The sequence below is a fragment of the Chiloscyllium punctatum genome, chromosome 22 (genome assembly GCF_047496795.1).
Source record: "Chiloscyllium punctatum isolate Juve2018m chromosome 22, sChiPun1.3, whole genome shotgun sequence".
Classification (NCBI taxonomy): Eukaryota; Metazoa; Chordata; class Chondrichthyes; order Orectolobiformes; family Hemiscylliidae; genus Chiloscyllium; species Chiloscyllium punctatum.
In genome coordinates, this window is record NC_092760.1 from 13,704,438 (window position 1) to 13,731,690 (window position 27,253).

Consider the following 27,253-nt stretch of genomic DNA (forward strand, 5'->3'; position numbering starts at 1 on the left):
CAGAGTTGAGAGTGTGCTGATATGTGTTTCAACTCTGATCTCCAGCATCTGCAGTGCTGACTTTCTCCTCCTTTATTGACCTGTGAAAAACCATTAACCACGAGGCCCTTTGAAAGTTCTCCTGGGTCTTGAATGCCCAATAAAGTTTCTTAGTACCCTTCAATTTGATTCCTTGATTCTTGTGTGATTCCATCAACTCTCATCATCTTTAATCCAACGCCTGGTCATTTGCAAGCTGCTTCCATCAAGGGATGATTCTTGAAGTCTTGACTTGACAGGGAGCTTTTTGACCTCAGCAGGTTGAATAGTCCAGCCTAGGGTCACATGAGTCAAAGCCAAGTTCCCAACACACAAACATTTCACCATGGGCAAGGCTGTGTAGTTCACATGCAAGGGAGTTCCAGCGCTAAAACTGCAAAGTGTTGACAGTACGTGGATTTGAAAGTGAATCTTGACTGAGGTGAAGTCAGCCCACACTCTTTCCCCAATACATACACAAACACACACACAGAGACATCTTGACACCAAACCGACTACAGCTCCCAGAATACAGTGCGCCGCTCACCGCGCCTGCGCACTGGCTGTCCGGAGGCAGCAAGATGGCGGCTGGGCTGGGCAGCCTCCCGGAGCTTGGAGCCCTGCAGCTGCTCTTGAAGGTAATGCGAGAGAGGCTCAGAAACCCTCATTGATACCGACGGATCCCACTAGCGGCCTGGCAAACTCAGAACCCGCTCACCCTTCCTCATCAATGACCCGAGACGTTGGGCCTGTGTGTAATCTTGCCCACGATACTGGGGGCGGGGGGAGGGGGGTCAGGCAGCTGTATTGGTGCATGTGTCTTTTTTTCCCCCTTCGGCGGGTTTCTCTGTGTGAAATCGTCACGTTTTAAAAAAACTATAGAAACGCAAAATAAAATCATAGTACAGGAAATTCGGTCTACAAGCAATTGCGCAAGCAACCTGTTAAAGTTTTGATAGAATTATGAAGGATGAACAAGACTAATTATTTCCTCTGCTTGTAGTTCAGTGACCAAGGGTCGTCAACTTAAAATTCATCACTGAGTGAGGAGAAGCAGTTCTTTCGATCTAATCTTTAAATCCTTACAGTGTGGAGCAGCCAATTCAGCCCATCAAGTCCACACCGACCCTTGGAAGAGCATCCCACCCACACCGCATAACCCTGCATTCCCCATGGCTAATTCACCTAACCAACACATTCCTGGACACTATGGGTAATTTAGCATGGCTAATCCACCTAACCAGCTCATCTTTGGATACCTCTGTGGGAGAAAGCTAGAGCACCCAGAGGAAACCCACACAGTTACCCAAGGGTGGAATCTAATCTGGCTTCTGGTGCTTTGAGGCAGCATTGCTAACAACTGAGCCACCGTGCAAACATTAATAGATTATTTATTGCTCACAATGACGACTTTATATTGGCAAGGCCAGATGCAGACTGAATGCCTTCTTTTTGGAACACCTCTGTAGGAATGATTGTGATCTTCCAGTTGCTTGCCATTTCTGTAAACCATCTGATGTTTTTGGTAACGTTTCTGTCCTGGGTCTGCTGCAATGTTCCAATGAAGCATAATGTAAGCTTGAGGCTGAGACACCTTACAGCTTCTAGGACTTTATGAATTGCACAACTTCATAGCCTACTACAAAACATTGTCCTCTATGTGTTCTTACTCCCTCCCCCAGGCCTTGTTTACTTTGCTCTTGGCAAAGAGGACTCACTTTCTCCCTTTCAAACTTTAATTTACACCCATTTTACATCTCGCTCACAACAATTAAAACCTCTTTTTTCACTGGGCCTCCACATCATTTGTTCACTTGCTACCAGCCTTTTGTCAAAAGTACACAATATGCCATTTTCCAAACCTTTTCAGTTCTGAAGGAGAGTCACATTGGACTCTGTCTCTTTTATTACAGATGCTACCAGACTTGCTGAGTTTGTCTAGCATTTTGTTTTAAAGCAGTTTAGTGAGATCCATTTACAAAATGATGCATAGAGGTTATAAAGGAAGAATAATAAACGTTTGAATGAAAAAGAACAGGACATGTTTTGAGAAAGTAAGGCAGCAGTTTGGATTTTTCAAGCACTCATAAGAGTCCTGTACTATAAGAGGTTATAAGCAGTAATTTTGCTTAAAGTGCCACTGGCACCAGTAGAGAAGAGTCTTCGAATTTTTAAATTGTGTTGTAACATTTAATTGCATCAAAAGTTGAGTGCTACAAAGAAACAAGGGACAGAAAGGAATTAGTTCACAAACTCCTGAGCAGTAACATAAATCAGTGAATCGGAGGTACATGCAACAAGGATGATACAATAATTATGGATGACTTCAATCTTCGTACAGATTGGACAGAGCAGATTTGCAGCAATAATGTGCAAGATGAGATCATGGAACAGTATGTCTGGGAACCAACCCAACGATAGATAATTCTAGATCTAGTTTTGTGCAATGAGACAGGCATAATAGTAAAGGAATGTCTTGGGAAAAGTTATCAGGGAAAGGTGACTATAATGTGGTAGAGCATTATATTGAATTTGAAAATAATTTACTTAAGTGTGGAACTAAATCCAGAAACTGAGTTAAAAGATATGGAATTATAGTTTCAAAAAGCACAAAAAGAGGCCTTCAGCCCATCATGTCTGCAACAGTCATTAAACATAGGAATGTTGTGCTAGGCCAGCACTAGTTGCACTTGAGAAGGTAATGTTAAGTTATAAGTAATGTGATAGCAAATTACAGTTTCCAAGTTTGAGGATATGAGAGAAACTCACCAGCTACTAAAGATTTGTTTTTAAAAAAACACAAACTTTCCTTTCTAGTTTTTTGAAAAATGTTTACAAAGTATTCTCTTAACCACTCTGTGCTCCATTCTCCTCACTCAGAATCTGACAATTATTTTCCGTTTGTTAGCTTGAAACAATAATGCAAGTTAAGTCAAACTGCAATATACATTAAGAAATTTACAGACTATTTTGCATTTCTCCCAAGAGAATATTTCAAGGAGAAAGCATCCTTTAAAAGGTGTTTTTTTTTTCTGCATTGACTATATGTTTTTGGATGGTAAGAGATTAAGAAGCGTTTGCATTCAGAGGGCTCCTTGTACAAGTTAACATATAGGTACATCAAGCAGTTAGGAAGACAAATGGTATGGTAGATTTTATTACAAAATGATTTGAGTGAAAGTGTAACGAATTACTCCAATTGTACAGAATGCTGACCACAATTGGAGTACAGGCTACTCTTTGAGTCTCCTTGCCCTAAAGTGAATGCTGCGAAGTTTCACTAGATTGACTGAGTCAAGACAAGGCAATGTTCTATGGAACTGAAGATAATGAAAACTCATCCAATTATTAAAGGACTTGGCTCAGTCTGTCAAGGGAGAGTGTTTCTCCTGATTGGAGCATCCAGAGTGTTACTGCTTCAAGCTAAGATGAGAAATATTTTTCACTAAGTGTCATAGAGATGTACAGCATGGAAACAGACCCTTCGGTCCAACCTGTCCATGCTGATCAGATATCCCAACCCAATCTAGTCCCATCTGCCAGGACCCTGCTCATATCCCTCCAAACCCTTCCTATTCATATACCCATCCCAATGCCTTTTAAATGTTGCAATCGTACCAGCCTCCACCACTTTCTCTGGTAGCTCAATCCATACTCGTATCACCCTCTGTGTGAAAAAGTTGCCCCTTAGGTCTCTTTTATATCTTTCCCCTCTCACCCTAAACCTATGTCCTCTAGTTCTGGACTCCCCAACCCATGGAAAAGACTTTGTCTATTTATCCTATCCATGCCCCTCATAATTTTGTAAACCTCTATAATGTCACTCCTCAGCCTCCAACACTCCAGGGAAAACAGCCCCAGTCTATTCGGCCTCTCCCTATAGCTCAAATCCTCCATCCCTAGCAACATGCTTGTAAATCTTTTCTGAACCCTTCCAAGTTTCACAATATCTTTCCGGTAGGAAGAATGGTGGTAGATCTTTGGAATTTTCTCCTCCAAAATGAGCCTGTTGTTCAGTTGCTGAGTGTATTCAAAACTGGTGGATTTTTAATTTGTGGACCTTAAGAGGTCAGGGAGAGTGATGCTGCAGTAGAAGATCGGTTCTGATGTATGACAGAGTAAACTGAAAGAGTCCAGATCCTTTTTATGTTCACGATAGTGATGCCCCTTTATAATTTGTTTTCATCTATGTAAAAATCTTCAGCTTGAAGATACAACCTGACCTGCTGTGCTTTTCCAACGCCACACTTTTCGACGCTGACTAGCAAGGTTAGATCACACTGAACACGGGGAGAACTAGCCGTTTGGATACAGAACTGGCTTGTAGGAAGAAGACAGAGGGTGGTGGTGGAGAGTTGCTTTTCATTCTGGAGGCTTGTGACCAGCAGTGTTGCACAAAGATCGATCATCTCGTGGTCATCTATCTAAATTAAAGAATATGATGTCTATGTTTTTGTGTAAGGAATCAGATTAGATTAGATTACTTACAGTGTGGAAACAGGCCCTTCGGCCCAACAAGTCCACACCGCCCCGCCGAAGCGCAACCCACCCATACCCCTACATCTGCCCCTTACCTAGCACTACGGGCAATTTAGCATGGCCAATTCACCTGACCTGCACATCTTTGGACTGTGGGAGGAAACCGGAGCACCCGGAGGAAACCCACGCAGACACGGGGAGAACATGCAAACTCCACACAGTCAGTCGCCTGAGGCAGGAATTGAACCCGGGTCTCTGGCGCTGTGAGGCAGCAGTGCTAACCACTGTGCCACCGTGCCGCCCACAAATCAGTCTCTTTAATTCATGTTGCAGGATCATTATGGCTAAAATTTCACCCAATATAACTTTGTTAGTGTTGGTGCTGTGGTGACTTCTGAGCCTGAAAGGATTGATGAGGGCAGACCAATGGAAATCATCTTTATTGACTTCAGTAAGACGTTCAACAAGATTTCTCATGGTAGACTGATTAGCAAGATTGGAAAAAGTGAGGACTGGAGATGCTGGAGAATCAGAATCAAAAAGTGTGACGCTGGAAAAGCACAGCAGGTCAGGTGACATCTGAGGAGCAGGAGAATCGACATTTTGGGCATAAGTCTTTCTTCAGGAATGTGAAGGGAGAAGGGGACTGAGAGATAAATAGGGAGGTTGGGGTGGGGGGAGATAGCTGGGAAGCCAATAGTTGGATGCAGGTGGGGGAGTAATTGTGATAGGGTGGAAGCATTGGGCAGGGTGGAAACTGGTGAAATTGATGTTGAAGCCATGTGGTTGAAGGGTCCCATGGAGGGAGGTGAGGTGTTCTTCCTCCCATTGGTTGGTGGCTTTGGTTTGCAGAAGAGCAAACCCAGGATTTGCATGTCCTTGGGATAGTGGGAGGGGGAATTGAAGTGGTCGGCCTCAGCGCGTTGGGATTGTTTGGTGCATGTGTCCCAGACATGTTCTCTGAAATGTTCCGCGACTTGGCGTCCACTCACAGCGTTTCAAGGAACATCTCTGGGACACGTGCACCAAACCAACCCACTGACCTTTGGCTGACCACTTCAACACCCCCTCCCACTACCCCAAAGACATGCAAATCCTGGGCTTGCTCCACCACCAAACCAAAGCCACCCGCCAACTGAAGGAAGAGCGCCTCATTTTCTGCCATTGGACCCTTCAACCACATGGCATCAGCATCAACTTCACCAGTTTCCAAATCTCTCCTCCCCCTGCCTCATCCCAGATTCAACCCTCCAACTCAGTATCACCCTCTTGATCTGTCTACCTGTCCATCTTCCCTCCCACCTATCATAATTACCCTCCACCTGCACCTGCCTGTCACCTTCCCAGCAATCTTCTCCCCAGCCTCACCGCCAGCCCCATTTATCTCTCAGCCCCCTTCCACCTCCAAATTCCTGAAGAAGAGCTTATGCCCAAAACGTCAACTCTTCTGTTCCTTGCATATTACCTGACCTGCTGTGCTTTTCCAACGCCACACTTTTCGACGCTGACTAGCAAGGTTAGATCACACTGAACATGGGGAGAACTAGCCATTTGGATACAGAACTGGCTTGAAAGAAGAAGACAGAGGGTGGTGGTGGAGAGTTGCTTTTCCTTTGGAGGCTTGTGACCAGCAGTGTTGCACAAGGATCGGTGCTGGATCCACTGATTTTCGTCATGTATCTAAATGATTTGGATGTGAACATAGGAGGTATGGTTAGTGACTTTGCAGATGACACCAAAATTGGAGGTGTAGTGGACAGTGAAGAAAGTTATCTGAGTACAATGGGACCTTGATCAGATGGGCCAGTGGGCTGAGGACTGGCAGATGGAGTTTAATTTAGATGAACGCAAGATGCTGCATTATGGAAAGGCAAATCAGAGCAGAACTTATACACTTAATGATAAGGTCTTGGGGAGTGTTGCTGAACAAAGCAACCTTGGAGAGCAGGTTCATAGAGAGTGGAGCCACAGCGATGCACAGCACAGAAACAAACCCTTTGGTCCAACTTGTCCATGCCAACAGATATCCTAAATGATCTGGTCCTATTTGCCAGCACTTGGCCCATTATAACTGGGCCCTCTAAACCCTTCCTATTCATATATCCATCCAAATGTTTTTTTAAATGTTGTAATTGTACCAACCTCCACCGCATCCTCTGGCAGCTCATTCCATACACGCACCATCCTCTGTGTGAAAAAGTTGCCCTTTAGGTCCCTTTTAAATCTTTCCCCTCTCACCCTAAACCTATGCCCTTTAGTTCTGGACTCCTCCAACCCAGGGAAAAAGACCTATTTACCATATCCATGCCCCATATGATTTTATAAACCTCTATAAGGTTACCCGTCAGTCTCCGATGCTCCAGGGAAAACAGCCCCAGCCTATTAACCTTCTCCCTGTAGCTCAAACCCTCTAGTTGCAAATAAACAGAATAGTAAAGAAGGCGTTTAGTATACCTGCTTTTATTAGTCAGTGCATTGAGTATAGGAGTTGGGAGGTCATGTTGTGGCTGTACAGGACATTGGTTAAGCCACTTTTGGAATATTATGTGCAATTCTGGTCTTCCTGCTGTAGAAAGGATGTTGTGAAACTGAAAGGGTTCAGAAAAGATATACAAGGATGTTGGCAGGGTTGGAGAGGTTGAGCTATGGGGAGAGGCTGAATAGGCTGACGCTACTTTCCCTGGAGGGTTGGAGGCTGAGGGGTGAACTTACAGTGGTTCATGAAATCATGAAGGGCATGGATAGGGTGAATAAGTAAGGACTTTTCTCTGGGGTGGGAAAGTCCAAAATGAGAGGGCGTAGGTTTAAGGTGAGAGGGGAAAGACTTAAAAGGGATCTAAGGGGCAACTTTTTCACGCAGAGGGTGGTGCATGTGTGGAATGAGCTGCCAGAGGAAGTGGTGAAGGCTAGTACAATTGCAACTCTTCAATCTGGATCAGTATATGACCAGGAAGGGTTTAGAGGGATATGGGACAAATTCTGATAGATGTGACTAGGACGTCTGGTTAACATGGACGAGTTGGACTGAAGGGTCTGTTTCCATGCTGTACAGCTCTCTGACTTTAAATGACATTCAGACTTGAACCATATTATAGGTGCTGAGGGAAGGCCTCTCCCTGATGAGGCTTTAAAATGAGGCGAAAGTGAGGACTGCAGATCCTGGAGATTAGAGTAGAGAGTGTGGTGCTGGAAAAGCACAGCAGGTCAGGCAGCATCCAAGGAGCAGGAGAATCATCAGGAAGGGCTTTTGCCTGAAACATTGATTCCCCTGCTCCTTGGATGCTGCCTGACCTGCTGTGCTTTTCCAGCACTACACTCTCAAGCTTTAAACAGCAGCCAGGTTTGTTCTCTTAGGTGGAAGGAAAAAAGATTCCATAGCACTATTGTAGGAGTGGGGAAATTCTCCTCAGGAAAAGTAATTGACTATCCAGTTATTTATCTCCCTGTTATTTGCATGTGTGCCTATTCGCTTATATTAAATTCATTGAAATACTTTGCATTGATGAATGGTGAGTAAATTGAAGTTATTTGCTGAATGATTCTAGTGGTCTTGCCTCTGTCCTGTTTGGAAGGTTATTTCAAAGATCTGCCTGATGTAATGTGGATTTTTAAGTATTGTGCAGAATTTTGCTTTATGCCTAATTTGCGTGTCCTTTTTCGAGAGCTACATTTGTATTGATTCATGTGTCTCTGGAAGAGTAATCCCAGCTCTCTTCCAATGAAAGGATTTACACTATTTCAGCTTTTTTTCTGTTGGCAAGAATCCCAGAGCTCTTTTGGAGTGCTGATCACCTTTGCACAGTTCCCAGTGAAATAAAGGAAATGCAGTCATTCAGTCTCCCAAGTGCTTTGCTGCAAGCGAGACCTCTGCTTTTACCACGTCGCTGATACTTGGAACTGTAACATTGAAGTCTTGTGCATTTCAGTCCGTGAGGCGCCTCTGTGAGCTCTTGAGCCTTTATTAAGTAGTTTTCATTTTTCACTTCTGTGAGAGGAACTCTGATTCCTGTTCCATTACTCAGTAACAGGCTAGTGATTCTGATGGAAGGAGTGCACTGGTAATCAAGCTCCATTACTCCATGAGCCATGCCAAAAGTGTAAATGCTTTATTTAATCATCAAAATATTCAATTTGTTCATTTTTATATTATTCGGGATAAAAGAAATGTACACCAGGCATTAACTTATCAAAAACTAAACCAAGCTTACTAGCAAGGCTGTTATGCAAAAGCAAACTCTATTCCATTATTCTCAAACGCACGCATTCACGCTATTGATAAGGCAATGCAGTTCTATAGGGATAATATGTTTAACAAAAATCCCCAAAGGGAAAAAACAATGAACAAGTGTTAAAGTTCTCTTACACATTCTGAACATTTTGGTGTGGGTTTCCCCCAGGTGCTCTGATTTCTTGCTACAGTTCGAAGATGTGCAGGTCAGGTGGATTAGCCATGGGAAATGCAGGGTTACAGGGACAGAGTATGGAGGTGGGTCTAAGTGGGATCGTCTTTGGAAGGGTGGTGTGGACTTGATGGGCAGAATGGCCTGCTTCTACACTATATGGTTTCCTGTGGTAAAGGATACAAATAGGAAGAGTTCTTAACAGTCCAGTCAGTTTTCCACTGACGAAATCAAGATACTGACTGCCATAGAATTGATATGGTCTTCAAATCAGATTTGAGTTCAGATGAGAGTTAGTTAGAAGTCATGATATTTAATGTTATCATGCTCCCACAATATTTCAGCTGAGGGAGAGTGAGTGTGAGATCCTTGTGGCTGATTCAGCTTTAAGATATTCTGCTTATGTTTCAGGAGAGTCAGAACCTGGTCTGTCCAGGCTGGAAGACTTTATTCAACGGACTCAACAAATGGAAAACATAGCAACTGCAGCCCACAGGCTGTTGCCATATAACCTTTAGCATGGGTCTTCTTTCAAACCAGTTTTACGGCAATTAAAGTAATAAAATCCATCACTTAACTGTCTCAAAAGTTTTTGCTTGCCTTCAGAATGCAGAGTCATCTGATTTTTTTTGTAAGCAGTTTTGTAAACACTCTAATCATTTGACTTTTCAATTTCAAGAAGTCATATAGTAAACCCTCTTCAACCCAGACGTTGTTGAAATCTTCCATCTCTCTGCCTCTGTTATGAAGTTATTTTTAAAGGATAGTATATTTCCAACAGTAAACACAACTATTTTATATGAAGGTATATTTTATTATGTTCTAATTGTAAGCTATTCAGATCCATTTGGCTACTATTCGAAAGCTTTACCCTTAGTGAGAAATTCAGATGTTTTGTATTGTGAGTAGCATTGTCTATACAGTGGATCCAATTATCCAATATCCTTCAATGAACTTTTGCTGTCTCCATTTACAGTTTTAAATTAAATTTCTATTTTTTAAGCAGTGTCAGTTTGTAATTGTAACTTCTATGCCTTCACTTCCTTGATAAAACTCTGTAGCTTGTTTTCTGCTCTGCTCACAACTAATCTTCTTAAAGTCATCAACAACAAGTACTGGCTGTGACAAGAGAAACTTCCCCCTTCAAGTCTTCTTTAATATCCATGTTGTGGATATCCTTTAGCCCCTGCTGTTCCTCTCTTATCCAGCTGCATGTGACTGGTCTTTCTCAGTCTGTTGCTCCTATTCCAGTGCAGCTACTGAATGTTGAATAGTTTCTCCTTGAACTGCTTCATAATCAACACTTCTCCTCTTGAGTTTATGCTGTATCATGTTCTCCATGTATTCTGATAACACCCAGTTCTCCCTTTTTCTAAGAACTCATTAGCGTTTGATTGCTTGAGGATAAGCCAGAATTTCCTCAGAGCCAGAAATTGCTGGAGACACTCAACAGGTCAAGCAGCATCTCTGGAAGGAAGCACAGTGAATGTCTCAAATCCAGTGACTCTACTTCAGAATTGAACTTGAAGACTCTCAACAGATGCTGCCTGACCTGCTGAGGTCCTCCAACAATTTTATTGTCTTTGTTTCAGACATCAGCATCCACAGTTGTTTGTTTTACTTCCTCAAAGCTATCTTGTTTAAATGCTACCAAAACACCACCATTGTGTTTTCCAGACTACCAATGTGAGTAGAGACCAACTCTTTTTAAATATAATATTTTTGAAGAAGATTTGAGTTTTTAAATGCATGGCTTAAGGAGGTACAGCGATCCAAATAGACTCCTTATCACATGCTATGACCTTTCCTCTTACTCCTCCACCTTTTACCACTGGTATCCTCATGATCTATTCTTGGCCCTTTGTATTTCACATCCATACCATCCATCGTTGATATCATCATCCAAAGACACAGCACTAGTTTTCACGTGCACTGATGACGACACTCAGATCTGTTTCCATGCTGCCTCTCCTGCCCCTTTTACTATCTACAAATTATCAAATTGTTTATCTGACATCCAGTGCTGGATGAGCCGAACTTTCCTCCAGTTAAGTACAGTAAACTCCCTAATAACTGGCATGCATGAAGAATAGGGGTGTGCCAATTATGTGAATGCACCAGTTGCAGTGAGGACCACTCGTAAATACCGACAGTGAGTTTGATCAAAAGGAGAGAGGAAGATCAGTTCCCAGAGCGAGGAAATATACTCCTGCCAATTGGTGGTTGCATGAGAATCCCTGATAACACCTTTGTCTCTGCTTCCTGTTGCAAACTGCTTTCCTTAGTCACCAACTCGTTCTTTCTATCTTCCTGGCTGAACCAGACAGTTACCAACCTAAGTACTATTTTTGACCCCATAATGAGTTAAAACCTAAATCTACGCCACCAGGGGAACCAACTTGTTCCACCTCCTGAACACAGCTCAATTTTACTCCTGTATCAATTTGCATAATGAAACCCTTATCCATTTTCTTTTTTTGTTCCAATGCATTTTTCCTGGCCAAACTTCCATATTCTACTTTCCCTAAATTTGAGGTCATCCAAAATTCCACCTGTGTAAGAGTCCCATTTGTCTATTATCCCTGTGCATATCTGCCTACTGCTCAAACAATCTTTTGATTTTAGAATTCCCTTTCTAGTTTTCTAATCTCCCTGTCACTTCTCCCAGCCCTATAGCCCTCAGAGATATCTGTACTTCTCTACCTCCAGTCCTTTGAAAGTTCCTGATATTGATCCACCATGATTGACAGCCATGCCTTCAGTTTTCCAGGCCTGAAGTCCTGGAATTCCTCTCCAAAGCCTCTCTGCTTTTCTACATTTCCTTTTCCGTTGATCTTCCTTAAAACCTAGCTGTTTGACCAAACTTTCAATCTGCAATTTGACTTATGTGGTACAGTGTCTCACCTTTGCTTTATGGTGTTCTTGTGAGGCACTCAGGATGTTTTCTTACATTAAAGATCTTACAGAAACACAAATAGTTATATCATCAAAACACATTCGTTCAATTTGGCCACATTTCCCATTCTACCCCAGTTTCTGTTCCTGTGCTGGTTCCAGATTGAATATTCCAGAGTCTACTCTCTAGCCTCCCAATCTCCACAAACCGAACTTGTTTGTTAATCTGTCACCAGGGCAGACAGTTTAAAATCATTGCATTCATCCATATGGGCTCATCTCACTATAGTTCTGTGACCTAATATTCATGGTGTTTTACATAAGTGTAAATACAGATAATTGATGATTACCTACTTGGATTTTTAGGCTCCCTCAAAGGATGTGGTGAGGCAGTTATGTCAGGAATGTTTTTCCACTTCAGCAACCAACTCAGTCAGGTTAGTTGACAGCACCGCCAAAAGTTTATCGGTGACCCCTGAGGAGGCAAAACAGGTAGGTGAACCTCTGAGTTTTTAAGTCTGTACTATAATGATGCATTTATGGACAGCCTTGTCTGCACCTAAAAAGTAAATTACAGGGGAACCTCGATTATACGAATGAGATGGGCAGGCATAATTTCATTTGGATAATCGGTTATTTGGTTAATCGATTAAATACCTTTCCTCTGGGGCTCAGAATTTTTAAAGTCTGCTTCCAATTCAGGAGACTAGCGGCAGCACACAGTGCGCGAGCCCCCACCACTGCCCCAACCCCATTCAACCCCGCCCATCCCCCAAACCCCTTCCGCCCCCCCAAACCCCTTCCAACACTGCCCCTGCCCCACGCCCACCTCCAGAATACCATCAAACCCCGCCCTCCCCCCCCCCCCCCCCCTCCAAACACCGTACAACACCACCCCGCACCTGCCCTCGGCCCCAACCCCATCCAACACCGCACCCCCCCGCCCCCGCTCCCCAGCGCAAAGTGGGTGAGCCTCAACCCCAACACTATCCCCCCACCCACCCCCAGAACCCATCCAACCCTGTCCCCTACCCTGAAACCCATCCAGCACTGCGGCCCCGCCCCCCCAACCTCATCCAACATTGCCCCCCCCACACCACAACCCTGTCCTACCCTGCCCCTTCTCCAGGGCAGCCAGACTGGTCACCAACATGGAGACTACTACTGCTGCTGCCTTTGTGGGGTCAGTCTCCATATGGCGTGCGCGCGCAAGCACACACGCGCACACACAGCCACACACACAACTTATTACTGCAACTTTTTGACAGGTTCCACATTTGCCATGTACAGAATAATGTTGGAGAGATTATCTGTGGAAGGGGGAGGGGGGTGGTTAGGGTACACAACTCTGTAGAACTCCACGGAAAGTGTGGTGGGGGGGAAGAGAGAGAGAGGGCGGGAGGTCAGTCATTTGGAGACGGTGCCTGTTTAATCACTAAACAAAAGACGCGATCACTGTTGGAAACACATCTTTGATGTAATGTTTCTATCGGGACCTCGAGATCTCCTTTGGATAATCTGATTTTCGGATAATTCGTATTCGGATAATCAAGGTTCCTCTGTAATGCTTTCCTGCAAATTTAGTGAATAATATGAATTGAGAAAGTAGAACGTGAAGCAGTGTTCTGGGATCCAACACAAAAAGTTAGAGACAAACATGACTTTGCAAGAATCACAAAAACATCTTGTGCATCAGATACATAAGAGTCTGTGTCTGATGGACTTACCAAAAACATTGATTTGAAGAAGAAGTCTCTGTCTTTTTGCAGAAAATGTGGCCTCTTCACTCCTGATCTTTAGTGATTCAGATTCAGCACAAAATAACAGAATGAGGGCCCCTAAAATGTCTATAGATTAATTGTGGTGTCAGTTCCCTCTCAATATAGTGTCCTGTAAGTGTTCCAGATACAATGTTTCTTTTTACTGTGGGGCAGATTCTAAAAACCATCAGCATTTGCTATTTGTTATCAAACCGTGCAGTCCAACTTGTCCATGCAGACCAGATATCCCAACCTAATCTTGTTCCATTTGCCAGCACTTGGCCCATTTCTCTCTAAACCCTTCCTATTCATAAACCCATCCAGATGCCTCTTAAATGCTGCAATTGTACCAGCCTCCACCACTTCCTCTGGCAGCACATTCCGTACATGTGCCACACTTTGCGTGAAAATGTTGCCCCTTAGGTCCTTTTTATATCTTTTCCCCTCTCACACTAAACCTATGCCCTCTAGTTCTGGTGCGGTGCAGTGCAGTGGAAATCAAGCCCCACCATTCCTGGGGTCATCACACAAGTTAAAGATTTTTAAAACTTTTGCAGCAATTTCACAATCTTCCTGATTTTCAGATCTAGGTTGACAGAAAGATGGGCCATGTATCTGTACTTAAAAGGAATTACTATTTATTAAAAGTAGTTAGACTCTAGCTAGAGGTAAATAACATCAACGTATAACACTAAGGTAAAAGAAAAAACTGGATGCTAGAAATCTGAAACAAAACAGAAATTGATGGAGAAACTCAGCAGGTCTGGCAGTATCTGTGAAGAGGAAAACCCTCTGAGTCTCTGACTTATCAGTTAGAAATCACAGTTTACAGCTCCTGATGAAGCAAAGGTAAGCTGATTCGCTTCATGTTTATTGTTACTTGCTGCAGTGAACAAAGTGGGAGCTCCTGGTTAGTGGAGACCTTACAGATTCTCTTGTTCCCAACCTCAAGTTGTTCAGTTACCCGAGAACAAATCACCTGGTTGTTAGCAGGCAGAAGATGTTTGACATTGAAAACTGGCCATTGTCTAAAACCCCATCAGCTTGTTGCCAATCAAAGCTCCAGTTCCTCTGCAAACACCAGTGTAATCCACGGCTGTAAAAACAGTGTTCACAATTAATATCAAATGTCTTGATTTTAAACCATGCAGCAATCTTCAATTTTAAAACTTTTCTTTTCTCATTTCAGCACACGTTTTAAAAAAAATGAAAAGGTATTATCTTTACAGTGTGCAAAACCAAAGTTTTTAACTCTGGAGGGGCAAAATATCGGGCAGTCTAGGGGGGTCCACCAGAATCAAAACTTACTAATTTGTCAATTTTATTCCGATTACAAAATAGCAAAAAAAGACTCTGATGCAATAAAACTGAAGTAGATTGTTCACATGAAGAAATTTGGACTTGTCACATTGATGCATGGAATTTTCAATTGCTTTTTCCAAAAATGTACTTTTATTCACTTACAGACGTACAGAAGAAAGTTGACATTTGAAAAGTTGCAAATTAAATCCGTTTCTTCCAGTACTATATATTACCATTATATTTACAGTATGCATTCACAATATTTATTCAATGTCAAACAGACAACCACAGAGGCTTTATCCAATTTTCAGCCTCTCTGTGAAACTATGCGAACTGGCTGAGATTTTGGATGCACCGGATGGATCTGACTGGAAGGGTACTTGTCAATTTTGGCGGTGAAACTTCTGGAGATGAGACATTGTATGGAATGACATTGGCAGTCTAATTAGTCATAGAAATGTACAACACAGAAACAGACCGTGCAGTCCAACTTGTCCATGCAGACCAGATATCCTAACCTAATCTCGTTCCATTTGCCAGCACTTGGCCCATTTCTCTCTCAACCCTTCCTATTCATAAACCCATCCAGATGCCTTTTAAATGCTGCAATTGTACCAGCCTCCACCACTTCCTCTGGCAGCACATTCCATACACCTGCCACACTTTGTGTGAAAACGTTGCCCCTTAGGTCCTTTTTATATCTTTTCTCCTCTCACACTAAACCTATGCCCTCTAGTTCTGGATTCCCCCACCCCAGGGCAAAGACTTTGTCTTTTATCCTATCCATACCCCTCATGATTTTATAAACCTCAATAAGGTCACCCCTCAGCCTCCGATGCTCCAGGGAAAACAGCCCCAGCCTTTTTAACCTCTCCCTATAGCTCAAATCCTCCAAACTTTAGCAATATCCTTATAAATATTTTCTGAACCCTCAGTTTATAGAAAGTGAGGACTGCAGATGCTGGAGATCAGAGTCGAGAGTGTGGTGCTCGAAAAGCACAGCAGGTCAGGCAGCATCCGAGGAGCAGGAGAATCAATGTTTTGTGCATAAGCATTTGGCCATTTCTGATGAAGGGCTTATGGACGAAACACCAATTCTCCTGCTCCTTGGATGCTGCTTGACCTGCTGTGCTTTTCCAGCGCCACACTCTTGACTTTGAACCCTCAGTTTGCTGATTTTAAAAAGTGGACCAATTTATCCCAAATCCAGGATTGGCTAACAGGGGGCAAAGTTTGACCAGCTAAACTTTGTAACTTGCAAATTCTGCCGTAGGGCAAGGAAAGAAGTCCATTTTCTCAGAGTTTTGCTGGGGTAATAGATGGCCATAAAGAATCTCCCTGAAAATACCTTTTCCTTTGAGTACTTGGGTTGGCATTTATTTATTTATTTATTAAGGTTTATTAGATTATTGTGGATTTTTGGACTTAATGCTAAACCCCAAAGCTCAGAATCTTTTGTTTGTAAATAACCATACTGGCATAAAGAACAATTGCTAATTGAGAGGGCAAACTAACAGGGTTAATTGGACAAAGCATAATATTTGATTTTCCATTACAAAGATATGATGATGTAGAAGGCCAACGTGGATTGATCGCTCTTTTAGATTCCCATGCTTCTAGGATCTTCTTCACTCCTTCAAGCTGACGCTTTGATAACGTAAACGCTTATATATATATATATCAAACACACACACACGTGGGATTCAAGGTTTGTGACAAATGCCACCAAGGTGGGGGATAGGAACAGAAAATATGGGATGGTATTCAATTGAGAGGGGTAAAATTATACTACTATTAGACAGGAGTTGTGGAGTATAAACTGGAACAATTGTTCTACAGGAAATGCATAACAGAAATGTGGAGACTGTTTAAGGAGCACTTGTTACAATTGTTGGATACCTTTGTCCCACTGAGACGGACAAGGAATGGTCAGGTGAAGGAGCCTTGGATGACAAGAGAAGCTTCTTGTCAAGAGGAAGAAGGGAGTTTACTTAATGCTAAGGAAGCAAGGGTCTGGCACAGCTTTAGAGGATTACAGGGTAACTAGGAAATAATTCAAAAATGGACTGAGGAGAGCTAGGAGGGGGCATGAAAATGCTTTGGCAGGAAGGAGTAGGGAAAATCCAAAGGCGTTCTACACTTATGTGTGGAATAAGAGAATGATCAGAGAGAGAGTAAGGCTGATCAGGGATAATGGAGGGAACTTGTGTCTGGAGTCTGAAGATGTAGGGGAGAGAACAATCGCCCACATGCACAGGGACATGAGTTCACAGTTTTCTCTGAAACAGCAGTTTCTCAATGAACTATAGTCATTTTACAGGGAAGAACATCCAGACAAGGCAACATTCATATTAATTGGGTGACAGTTACAATCAGTGAGTGTCAATAGTAAAGATTAAGCCATCTGCTGTTACACAATGATTAATTGACTTCACATAATGAATACTTTTCAACTTGTTAATTGATGTTACATACTGATTGCTACTTCATCTTATTAAATGGCTCTACATAATGACTGCTTTTCTACCTTGTTAACCCATTATCCTTACCTCCAGCACCCCATTATTAACTGTAAGTTCTTATCTGATCTGAGTCATGCTCAGCTGAGCCATTTGTTTAATAAAACTCAAAACTTAACTCTCCCTTCCTGCTCATACCCAATACACATTCTCATTCCTTTTTATCATTTTATGATAACCAATGGCATTACCAGCTTTCATAAGACTCTAACAGCCAATATTTAAGCAAGTTATTGACACACAGCATACAATGATTAAAACAACAAAATTACTAGTCCATTACAATAATTAGAGTTTGAAGAATCCTCTCTTGTGGAAAAAAAAATCACCAGTAAAGTTCTTAAATCCTCAGTCCTTAGTGACTGCTCCATCCCCTCCAAGTCGAATGGAAATGAGCCAGTTCTCCCAAATCTCCTTTAGTAAACTCCAATCTGAAAACAAAATTCAGTCTGTTCTTGCATTACTCCTCGGAGAAATCTGATTTCTTAGGTAAAGGCAGTTAATACTTGACAAAACTGACGAGACTTGCAGCCTTCTGGAAGTGCTTCAGATGGAGGATACCAGTGCATCTGAGTGTGCAGCAGCTGCAGGCTAGGTGGATGCAGCATTCTTTGCTGCTTCTGCTCCCGCTCTCTACTGTTAAATGTAACAAAGCCAAGTGGCTGTTGTGATGTTAGCTTGATCAGTGAACTTTCATAACTCTTAAATGATTGAAAGAGAAGGTAAAGTTCACGTGGTTTAATGTCCGTAGGAAGGCCACTGACAAAAAGCATACAGATCTCCTCTTTGCCATTGTTAGCTGCTTCACTTTTCATGCTCATGACTGGGAGCTGATTGAATCCGTTGGGTCAGGTTGTGGAGGGATGGGTAGTGGTCCGAAGACATGCTTTACCTGAATATGGAGAAACTCTAGAGACGATGTTAGCTGCTGAAGGTATGTCTGCATTTTCTCTCTCATTCTTTCCTTGCCAAGGTGGTTATCAGTATGAAAATAGTCACACATTTAACTACACTAATTTGTGGCTGCTTATTTAACCTCCTTTGAATTCTTGAAGTCTGTTACTCTGTTCACTATTTTTGACATTATCAAGTTTTATACAATCCATAAACTTCTAAATTGTACTGCTTAAACAATTGAGTCATTTGTAAACAACAATCAATGGTCCTAAAATCAAACCCTCAGGGGACTCTATTCAGGTTAGTAAAAAAATATTTTCTTTTAACAAATTGATACTTGGCTAATGTGAAAGCTGTCAGGATAAGTATTTCAAAAGTCCAGAACAGCAAGAAAACAACAAAATGTTTTCTTTGCTTTAGAAATTGAAGAGGTAGTTTTAAATTTAAATCTCAAATATTCATGGGAAACAAATGCTGAATATTTTAAAATATGTTCTCCAAATGAAACTTCCCAAATAAAACAGTTGGAATTACAATGGCAACTTTGGTAGAGATCAACACTTTTTGAATTTGCATTATGAAGGGGACCAGTGAAGTCTGAACAATAATTAAAAGAATTTAAGCAGCTCAGCCTCAAGTTCTGATAGTCTTTAATATCCTATTAAAACATCAAACTCAACATGCACTTCTTTTTATGAATGCTCTGCAATAAAAACACAGCAACAGAGTTATTTTACTACAATACTCTCATCTGGCTAAAGAATGACCACTGACCCAACTTTTTTTTTAAACAGGCATTGCAGAATTTCAAATACATCAGGAGCTTAAGGTCCTCAATCAATTTATTTTATTTTAGAAAGGACATAATGTTGTACAATTTCAATATAAAAACAAAATCTACCCCACTACACAGCCCACAAAACACATTGAATTGAGATCCTGATTCAAACAAGGTGAAACAGTTACTTATAGGGATTTTTTGATCCAGTATTTTAACAAATCAAAATTGTTTAAACATCAAACACTCTCAGCATGGCACAATTTACATTGAAACTTACCCTTTTCAACCCAAGTATTAGAGCAACCTTAATTTCAGCATTTTCTTGGTTTTTTTTTCATCCTCTCACTGAAATTACACTTATAAAAAGAGAAAGCCCTTACAGCGGACCACATGGCCAATCTCTTCCCCCAGAACAAAGACTCACAGAGCTTCAAATTTCACCACAAGGGGACTTTAACCCCTTTCTCACTTTACTCCCCACGAGGGGCTTGAATCCCACTTAAACATAGAACTCAAATCGCACTGAAGCACAGAGAACATGGAATGAGCTGCCAGAGGAAGTGGTGGAGGCTGGTACAATTGCAACATTTAAGAGGCATTTGGGTGGGTATATGAATAGGAAGGGTTTGGAGGGATATGGGCCGGGTGCTGGCAGGTGGGACTAGATTGGGTTGGGATATCTGGTTGGCGTGGACAGGTTGGACCAAAGGGTCTGTTTCCATGCTGTACATCTCTATGACTCTATAACTCAAATCCCACTTAAACACAGGTGGCACGGTGGCTCAATGGTTAGCACTGCTGCCTCACAGCACCAGAGATCTGGGTTCAATTCCAGCTTCAGACAACTGGCTGTATGGAGCTTGCACATTCTCCCCATGTCTGCGTGGGTTTCCTCCGGGTGCTCCAGTTTTTTAATTAAGGGCTACGGGGAGAATGTGGGTAAGTGGAGTTGAAATGGGCCCATCAGCCATGATTGAATGGCGGAGTGGATTCAATGGGCCGAATGGCCTTCCTTCCACTCCTATGTCTTATGGTCTAACTCAAATCGTACTGAAACACAGAGAACTTGAATACCATTTAAATGCAGAAAACTGAAACCCCAATTAAACGCGGAAAACTCAAACCTTGTTTAAACATAGAGCTCAAAGCTCAAAACACAGCGAACTCAAAGCTCATTTAAACACAGAAAGCTCGAACCTCAGCACAGTGTGGAGGACTTGAACATCAAATCAACCCACCTAGTAGACTAGTACCACGCAGAGGATTTGAACCTCAACCTATTTGTTTGGATCCTGCCGATCGTAACTGTTTGTTTGGATTCCCCCCGCCCTCAGTCAAAGCAAAACACTCATAGACACTGTGTGGTTTTACATCCGTCATCTTTATTCCGGGCCTTGGAGGGAGAGAGAACGATCACCCACATGCACAGGGACATGAGTTCACAGTTTTCTCTGGAACAGCAATTTCTCAATGAACTGTATAGTCATTTTACAAGGAGGAGCATCCAGATAAGGCAACGTTCATATTAATTGGGTGACAGTTACAATCAGTGAGTGTCAATAGTAAAGATTAAGCCATTTTCTGTTCCACAATGATTAACTGGCTTCACATAATGAATACTTTTCACTTTGTTAAACTGACCTCCTATACTGAATGCTACCACATCGTGTTAAATGGCTCTGCATAATGAATGCGTTTCCACCTTGTTAACCCGTTGCCCTTGCCTCCAGCACTCCATAGTTAACTGTAAGTTCTTATCTGATCTGAGTCATGCTCAGCTGAACCTCTTGTTTCACAAAACTCTTTCCCAGCCAGATCATACCCTATACATAGTCTCAGTCTGATGACCAGGTTCCTATCTTGCAGTGGTTTGGGACTGTTGTTCCTTCATGCACAACTTGTCCTCAGTAGAGGGAGAAAAAAATTCTTTCCCTAAACAAATGTATCTCATTTCTGTTCCAAATCATTTTCTCCCTACAGTTGATCTACTCCCTCCATGGCTTCACAAGGCAAGTTGTATTTCAAGGGCTGACTTCAGCTGAAGAGATTCTTCCACTATTTCCTGATAGCTTCCATCAAAACCTGAAAAATCTGTTAACTAAAATAATTGTTGACAACAGGTAAGTGCTTTCACTGCCCTCTCATTTTTCACTCAGTGTTGCTGTCTGCCCTGCTACACTTAGTCTCACCACTCTGTTTACTTGAAAGTGCCCACCATTAAAATGGATGGTTGATCCAATACTGATCAGACCTAACTTGCTTGGGTTTTGTATTCTTATTTGAGTACAATGTAATTTAAAATATTAGGCTTTTGAAATTAATAAAAAAAACCCTCTTGTCAGAACCTGCAACTGAGCTAAATGATTACAAATCCAGCAAATGCACGTGTTCAAATATTGACTGGGTTGCATATAGGCCTCTGATCCCTGATAAATATCTGTAGACACTTCAGACTCTGTTTCAATAATGAGCTGTGAAGTTAAAATAGAAGTTCATTTATTGAGACCAGACAGTTCATTGTTTTCAAATGAGCATTATTAAGATACCAGGTCTTCAAACTGGCAATATAATTTGTGACTCTTGATACTTCTGTCCAGCCAACTGACACTTCAATTTATGTAGATTCATGGGAAATAGTATCTTTATTTGCTATCTCTAAACTTGAATATTTAAATGCTCCACTGACTGGTCTTTCACGTTGCACCTTCTTTAAGTTTGAGCTTATCTAAAACAGTTCCACATAAACCTAACTTGCATTAAATGAAATTATCCATCACCGTGTGCCAGCTGATCTCCATTGGCTCCCAGTCAGATATTTTAAATTTCTTGTTAGAACATAGAACATAGAAAAATACAGAGCAGTACAGGCCCTTCGGCCCTCGATGTTGCGCCGACCGAAGCCTACCTAACCTACACTAGCCCAATATCCTCCATATGCTTATCCAATGCCCGCTTGAATGACCATAAAGAGGGAGAGTCCACCACTGATACTGGCAGGGCATTCCATGAACTCACAACCCGCTGAGTATAGAATCTACCCCTAACATCTGTCCTATACCAACCTCCCCTTAATTTAAAGCTGTGTCCCCTAGTAACAGCTGACTCCATACGCGGAAAAAGGTTCTCACTGTCAACCCTATCTAAACCCCTAATCAAATTGTTAGTTTCAAATTGATCCATATCCTGACTCTGCCTATCTCTAACTTCCTTCTATCATCAGAATGTCTGCATTTTACCAACTTTGACCTCTTTTCCGTCCCTGATTTTCATATGTCTACCATAACTGCCGTACCTAGGACCTAAAATCTGGGATTCCCTCTCTAAACCTTTCCACTTTCCTACCTTTGGAGAAAGTGAGGACTGCAGATGCTGGAGAGCAGAGCTGAAAAATGTGTTGCTGGAAAAGCGCAGCAGGTCAGGCAGCATCAAAGGAGCAGGAGAATCGACGTTTTGGGCATAAGCCCTTCTTCAGGAATGAGGAGGGTGTACCAAGCAGGCTAAGATAAAAGGTAGGGAGGAGGGACTTGGGGGTAGGAGCGTTGGGAATGCGATAGGTGGAAGGAGGTTAAGGTGAGGGTGATAGGCCGGAGAGGGGTTGGGGGCGGAGAGGTCGGGAAGAAGATTGCAGGTCAAGAAGGCGGAGCTGAGTCCGAGGGTTAGGATTGAGAAAAGGTTGGGGAAGGGGAAATGAAGAAGGAGGAGAAATCTGCATTCATCCCGTGTGGTTGGAGGGTTCCTAAGCGGAAGATGAGGCGCTCTTCCTCCAGACGTCGTGTTGCCATGGTCTGGCGATGGAGGAGGCCAAGGACCTGCATGTCCTTGGTGGAGTGGGAGGGGGAGTTAAAGTGTTCAGCCACGGGGCGGTTGGGTTGGTTGGTGCGGGTGTCCCAGAGGTGTTCTCTGAAATGTTCCGCAAGTAGGCGGCCTGTCTCCCCAATTTATAGGTGGTCACATCGGGTGCACCTCCACATCATTTACCGCATCCGCTGAACTTTCCTACCTTTACCTCCTTTAAAAAGCACCTCTTGGAGGGTTCTGGCCATCTATCCTAATATCTCCTTCTGTGCCTCAATATCAAATTAGAACTGTACTATAGGAGTTTGGACAATTGTTTTGTTTCTTTGGGGAACTGCATTTATGTGTGAAATTGGATGCTTCACCCCTAGTAAGCATTTGAGAGAACTGGGGCAGAATCTCTACACATTCTGTGGGATCACAAGAATTGATGTGTCTGCATGCAGGAAGTGCAAGACTACCAACCTGAAAAAAAAATCTGAATTAAGATAATGCACAATTCCAACTTTTGCTGTGTCGGAGAATTGTCTAGCTATAACTGATCTTGTGAAATTGACACACATACTGGTTTATTTCACGATGTTGTGGGAAGAGGAATTGACTGCTTATATACAGAAAGGGCAGTCTGTACAGATGAGTGTCAGCCCCTCTTCCACTAGCTCCAGCTACAGTGAGTTCTTATAGGGTTACAAGTAATCAATGTTAATTTCAAGGCAATACAGTTTCAATCACATTTGATGGGAACAATGCTGCTCGTCCAGCAGTATCGGTCAGTTAACAATGGAAACAAGAGGTTAGTTAATCTACAGAAATAGGTGCTAATATTCAGCATCCTGGCTGCTATAATTTCATAGGGCAGTGAGCATTCATATCAAGTACCCTTGTGCCATTTGTCTGCATGGTCATTGTGATGTCTGGGTTCCTGGGGAGACAGGGCTTCAGGAGCTTCAATGCCATTGGGAGGCAGTGAATCTCATTGGCAGGTCATCTAGGTAACATGTTCTTTCAGTCAGCAAGGGCTTAGGGTAACGTCTCTTTTATGGTCTGTTCTTGAGTGTGGCCAAGTTGACGTAGCAGTGGCTTTCTGGGTAGGCCCTCTTTGGCTGAAGACAACAATAGTTTCTGTAAGTAAATGGTCTGTAGGCAAAGTGGTTTTTCCTTCTCCCACAGTCTGAAATTATGCTGTCTCAGATGTTGTGGTAATTTGGTGGGGTGACATGGTGTCTGTTCTCTTAAAAGTTAATTTTAAATGTTTGTTTCAGAGCTGCCTGGCGGAATGAAGCACTGACAAACCAGAGTAAGTGGAACTTTGTTTACCTTCCTGCTTCAGTCTACATTCTGTCAGTGTGTATTCTGAGATGTATCCATTGTCATGTGATGAGATTTGTAAGATGTGTATTTCTTCCCCATTGGTTATCATTATCTTAAGAATGTTGATTCTTAACCGTTTCGGACTGTTGCTTCTTTCTCTTCTCCTAGTTTCCTTACCTCAACTCATTGACATGGATTGGAGAGTAGATATCAAAACTTCCTCTGATAACATCAACAGAATGGCAGTGCCGACGTGCCTGCTCCAGATGAAGGTATTACTGTGTGATTCGTGACTGTGATATTTAGAAAAGGCAGAGAAATCTTTTTTTTAGATATTTTTTTTCCCAAAAGTAACTTGAAATAGGATTGGGCTGGTTGACCAGTGACAATCATGCTCATCCCCCAGAGACATTGCGCAATTTTAACTGGGCAAATTTGATCTCTCCCTACAATACAGGTGACAGTGTTGACATGTAATCATGTAGTCAATCGTTCCTCACCTATGTAGCATAATAGGATAGGACAGCAATTTGCTGAGGATGACTTTTAGCTTTCAGTGAAGTGGATACTTTGGAGATGGCAAAATCAGACTGATTAATTATGGTTTGCAGTCAGATTAGATTGTTTTGATCTCATAGAGCAGCTTTTGCCTTCAATATTTTCTGGTGTAAAACATTAAGGGGCATGAATGATATGTAAGATATTCCTCCATTAAACCTTTAAATATTGTTTTAAAAAACGGATCAAATTCCTATAAAAAGCAGAACTTGCAAAAAATGGTCTGCTTATGTGTGGGTGCACTTCATAATTTAAAGTAGAATTCATGTTAATGGTTTGATTTATTGTGGGGATGTGATATTTTTCTTGGGTGAAAGAGTGTTTCTCATTCTTGATGTGTGGTGACATTAATGCAAGATTAATAGCTTTGAGCCATCAGTTGTAATCTTATAGAAAATAATTATTATCAGGAAGTTGTGTTTATTAATTTTTCTTGTTCTGCATTAGACACACATAGATTGTTATTTTTTAGGTATGTTGAAATTCAAAGCTGCACTTGCTGATAGTCATACAGGATAGTTGCAGCTCTCTAAGTAAGACAGATTGTATCTGTTTGCCTCAGAACTTACATGCACCAACACAGAGTTGTCCCATAAAAGTTAAATTGCTGTGAGCCCATGAAATTACTTGGATGTAGCCTGGAGTAGGGAAAGGTCACTGTCATTTGATCAGGTTCGGTCAACAATAAATAACCATCTCTGAATCCCACTGGAAGAAGCATCTTGCTATTTGCATCCAACAGACAGAATATTAGTGGAGCAAACCCTTCCTCTCTCAGAGATAGAATTCTAATTTAAACTGACATAACTCCTTGGTTACCCACTTCTCAGCTTTGAGAATAATCCATAAACTGATAGTGGATAGAGGAAACAATAAATTTGTCCAAATAAATCAACAAGTTGACCATGTTATGTAAGTGTGCAGTCTCTTGGAAAGCTAGTTACCTACTTATTGGGATTCATCACAACTCTAGAGCAATCCCCTTATTAAATTTAAATATGCTTGTGCTATGTGCAACTAAAATAAAGCTGCAAATAAAATGTAATGACTCAAGATGTCACTGCCATTTATCAGCAAAGCCAAGATTGTCTTTTCTAACTGCACTGTGCTTCTTGCAGGTTCAGGATGATGTCAGTGCCTGCCAAGGTGGACCCATCATATCCACTGTCTGTCTTGAATTAAGTAAAGAAAAACTGGATACAATGTTGGATGGACTCGGTCGAATCCGGGATCAACTTTCAGCTGTCGCAAACAAATAGCATGTTTGCTAACTGCATCAGAGGAGTTACAAGCATTGGAAATGTCTAAAAGCATCACGTTTGGACTTGAAAAATTATTCTATTACCCTGTCTTGCTATACGGGACATTGCAATAAGTTTTCACCATGTTTGTGATTTCATTTCAAGCACATTGAATCTATGAATTTCCGTAATTTTCCCCTCCACGCTCATTGCCATTTGATTTAAGATACCGTATCAATGTTTCGTAAAGTGTTATTTGTCCTGTGTATTAAAATTTTCATAATATATATTCACTCATGTCTCAGATTGCTTGCCTAAAAACCTCCAAGTACAAAGAATAATGTTAGTAAAAGACTTGCACTTTTGTAGTTTAAAGGAATGTCAAAATCTCTTATTTTTTGAAGCCCTCATTCCTTTAATTGAAAAATTCCATAACATATCAGAGACAAAGCATGTAACTTGTATGTAATTTATATTTTATAGAAATTAATTGGAATTGTATAAGTAATTATATTGTCCAGACTTGGGTTTCACTGGAATATCTATTGATGTGTGTAGCTCCATGTAATTCATGTTCACCTGAGTTTTGCAGAGCTGAACAGGATACACTGTTTAATTCAGCCTTGGTTGGGATGTAAGCAATAACTATATTGTACTGTTAATCTTTGATCACAGAATTGAAGCATTGAGGGACTATTTTGCCATGGTGGAATGAGTGCATTTGGGAACATCAATGGGGAATGAATAGGGTTAGGATGGCTGTACCTCTCCACTATTTTATGGTAGATTTTATAATTTATTTTACCAGATTCTGAACGTGCAACAAGTATGAAGTTATTGAGTATTGGGTGGAAAAAAAAACATTTAATTGGCTTAGATCGAATTCTGTAATTTCAATGACAATTGAGATAAATGTGACCTTTGCCTCCCTCCCTTCTCCCATTGTTTGTACTTCTCGTGCGACATTATATTTAACTATATTGCTTGTTTCAAATGTACCGACAATTACTGTGCCAATTAGCAGTCTATTCTGCAGATGTGCTTTTGCAAACGTGAAGAGATTATCTTTTTGGCTAAATTTTAGTTAAAGATTTTTTTCTGTCCTGTAGTTCTTCATCCTGGCTTTGTATAATGTACCTTTTCAGCCATCATTCTTTCCTTATTTTGTTGTATGTCCCCTATATTTTTTTAATGGAGTACATTTACTTTTCTTAATACCACATTATATAAATGAGAAGAACCTGTGTAATGTTTTTCCAGTTATAAACTATGAGTAAAGTTAATATTTCACTGGTTA

The 27,253-nt window shown here is 41.6% G+C and overlaps 1 protein-coding gene across 1 annotated transcript; it reads left to right on the top strand.

Annotated features, from left to right (window-relative positions):
- The first annotated feature begins 515 nt into the window (after positions 1-515).
- commd9 (COMM domain containing 9) lies at positions 516-27,253 on the top strand. The gene is made up of 6 exons (XM_072591834.1): positions 516-656; positions 12,159-12,284; positions 21,032-21,171; positions 24,109-24,143; positions 24,326-24,429; positions 25,834-27,253. Exons 1-6 carry the CDS (start codon positions 600-602, stop codon positions 25,972-25,974), a joined length of 603 nt encoding a protein of 200 aa, XP_072447935.1. The 5' UTR covers positions 516-599; the 3' UTR covers positions 25,975-27,253.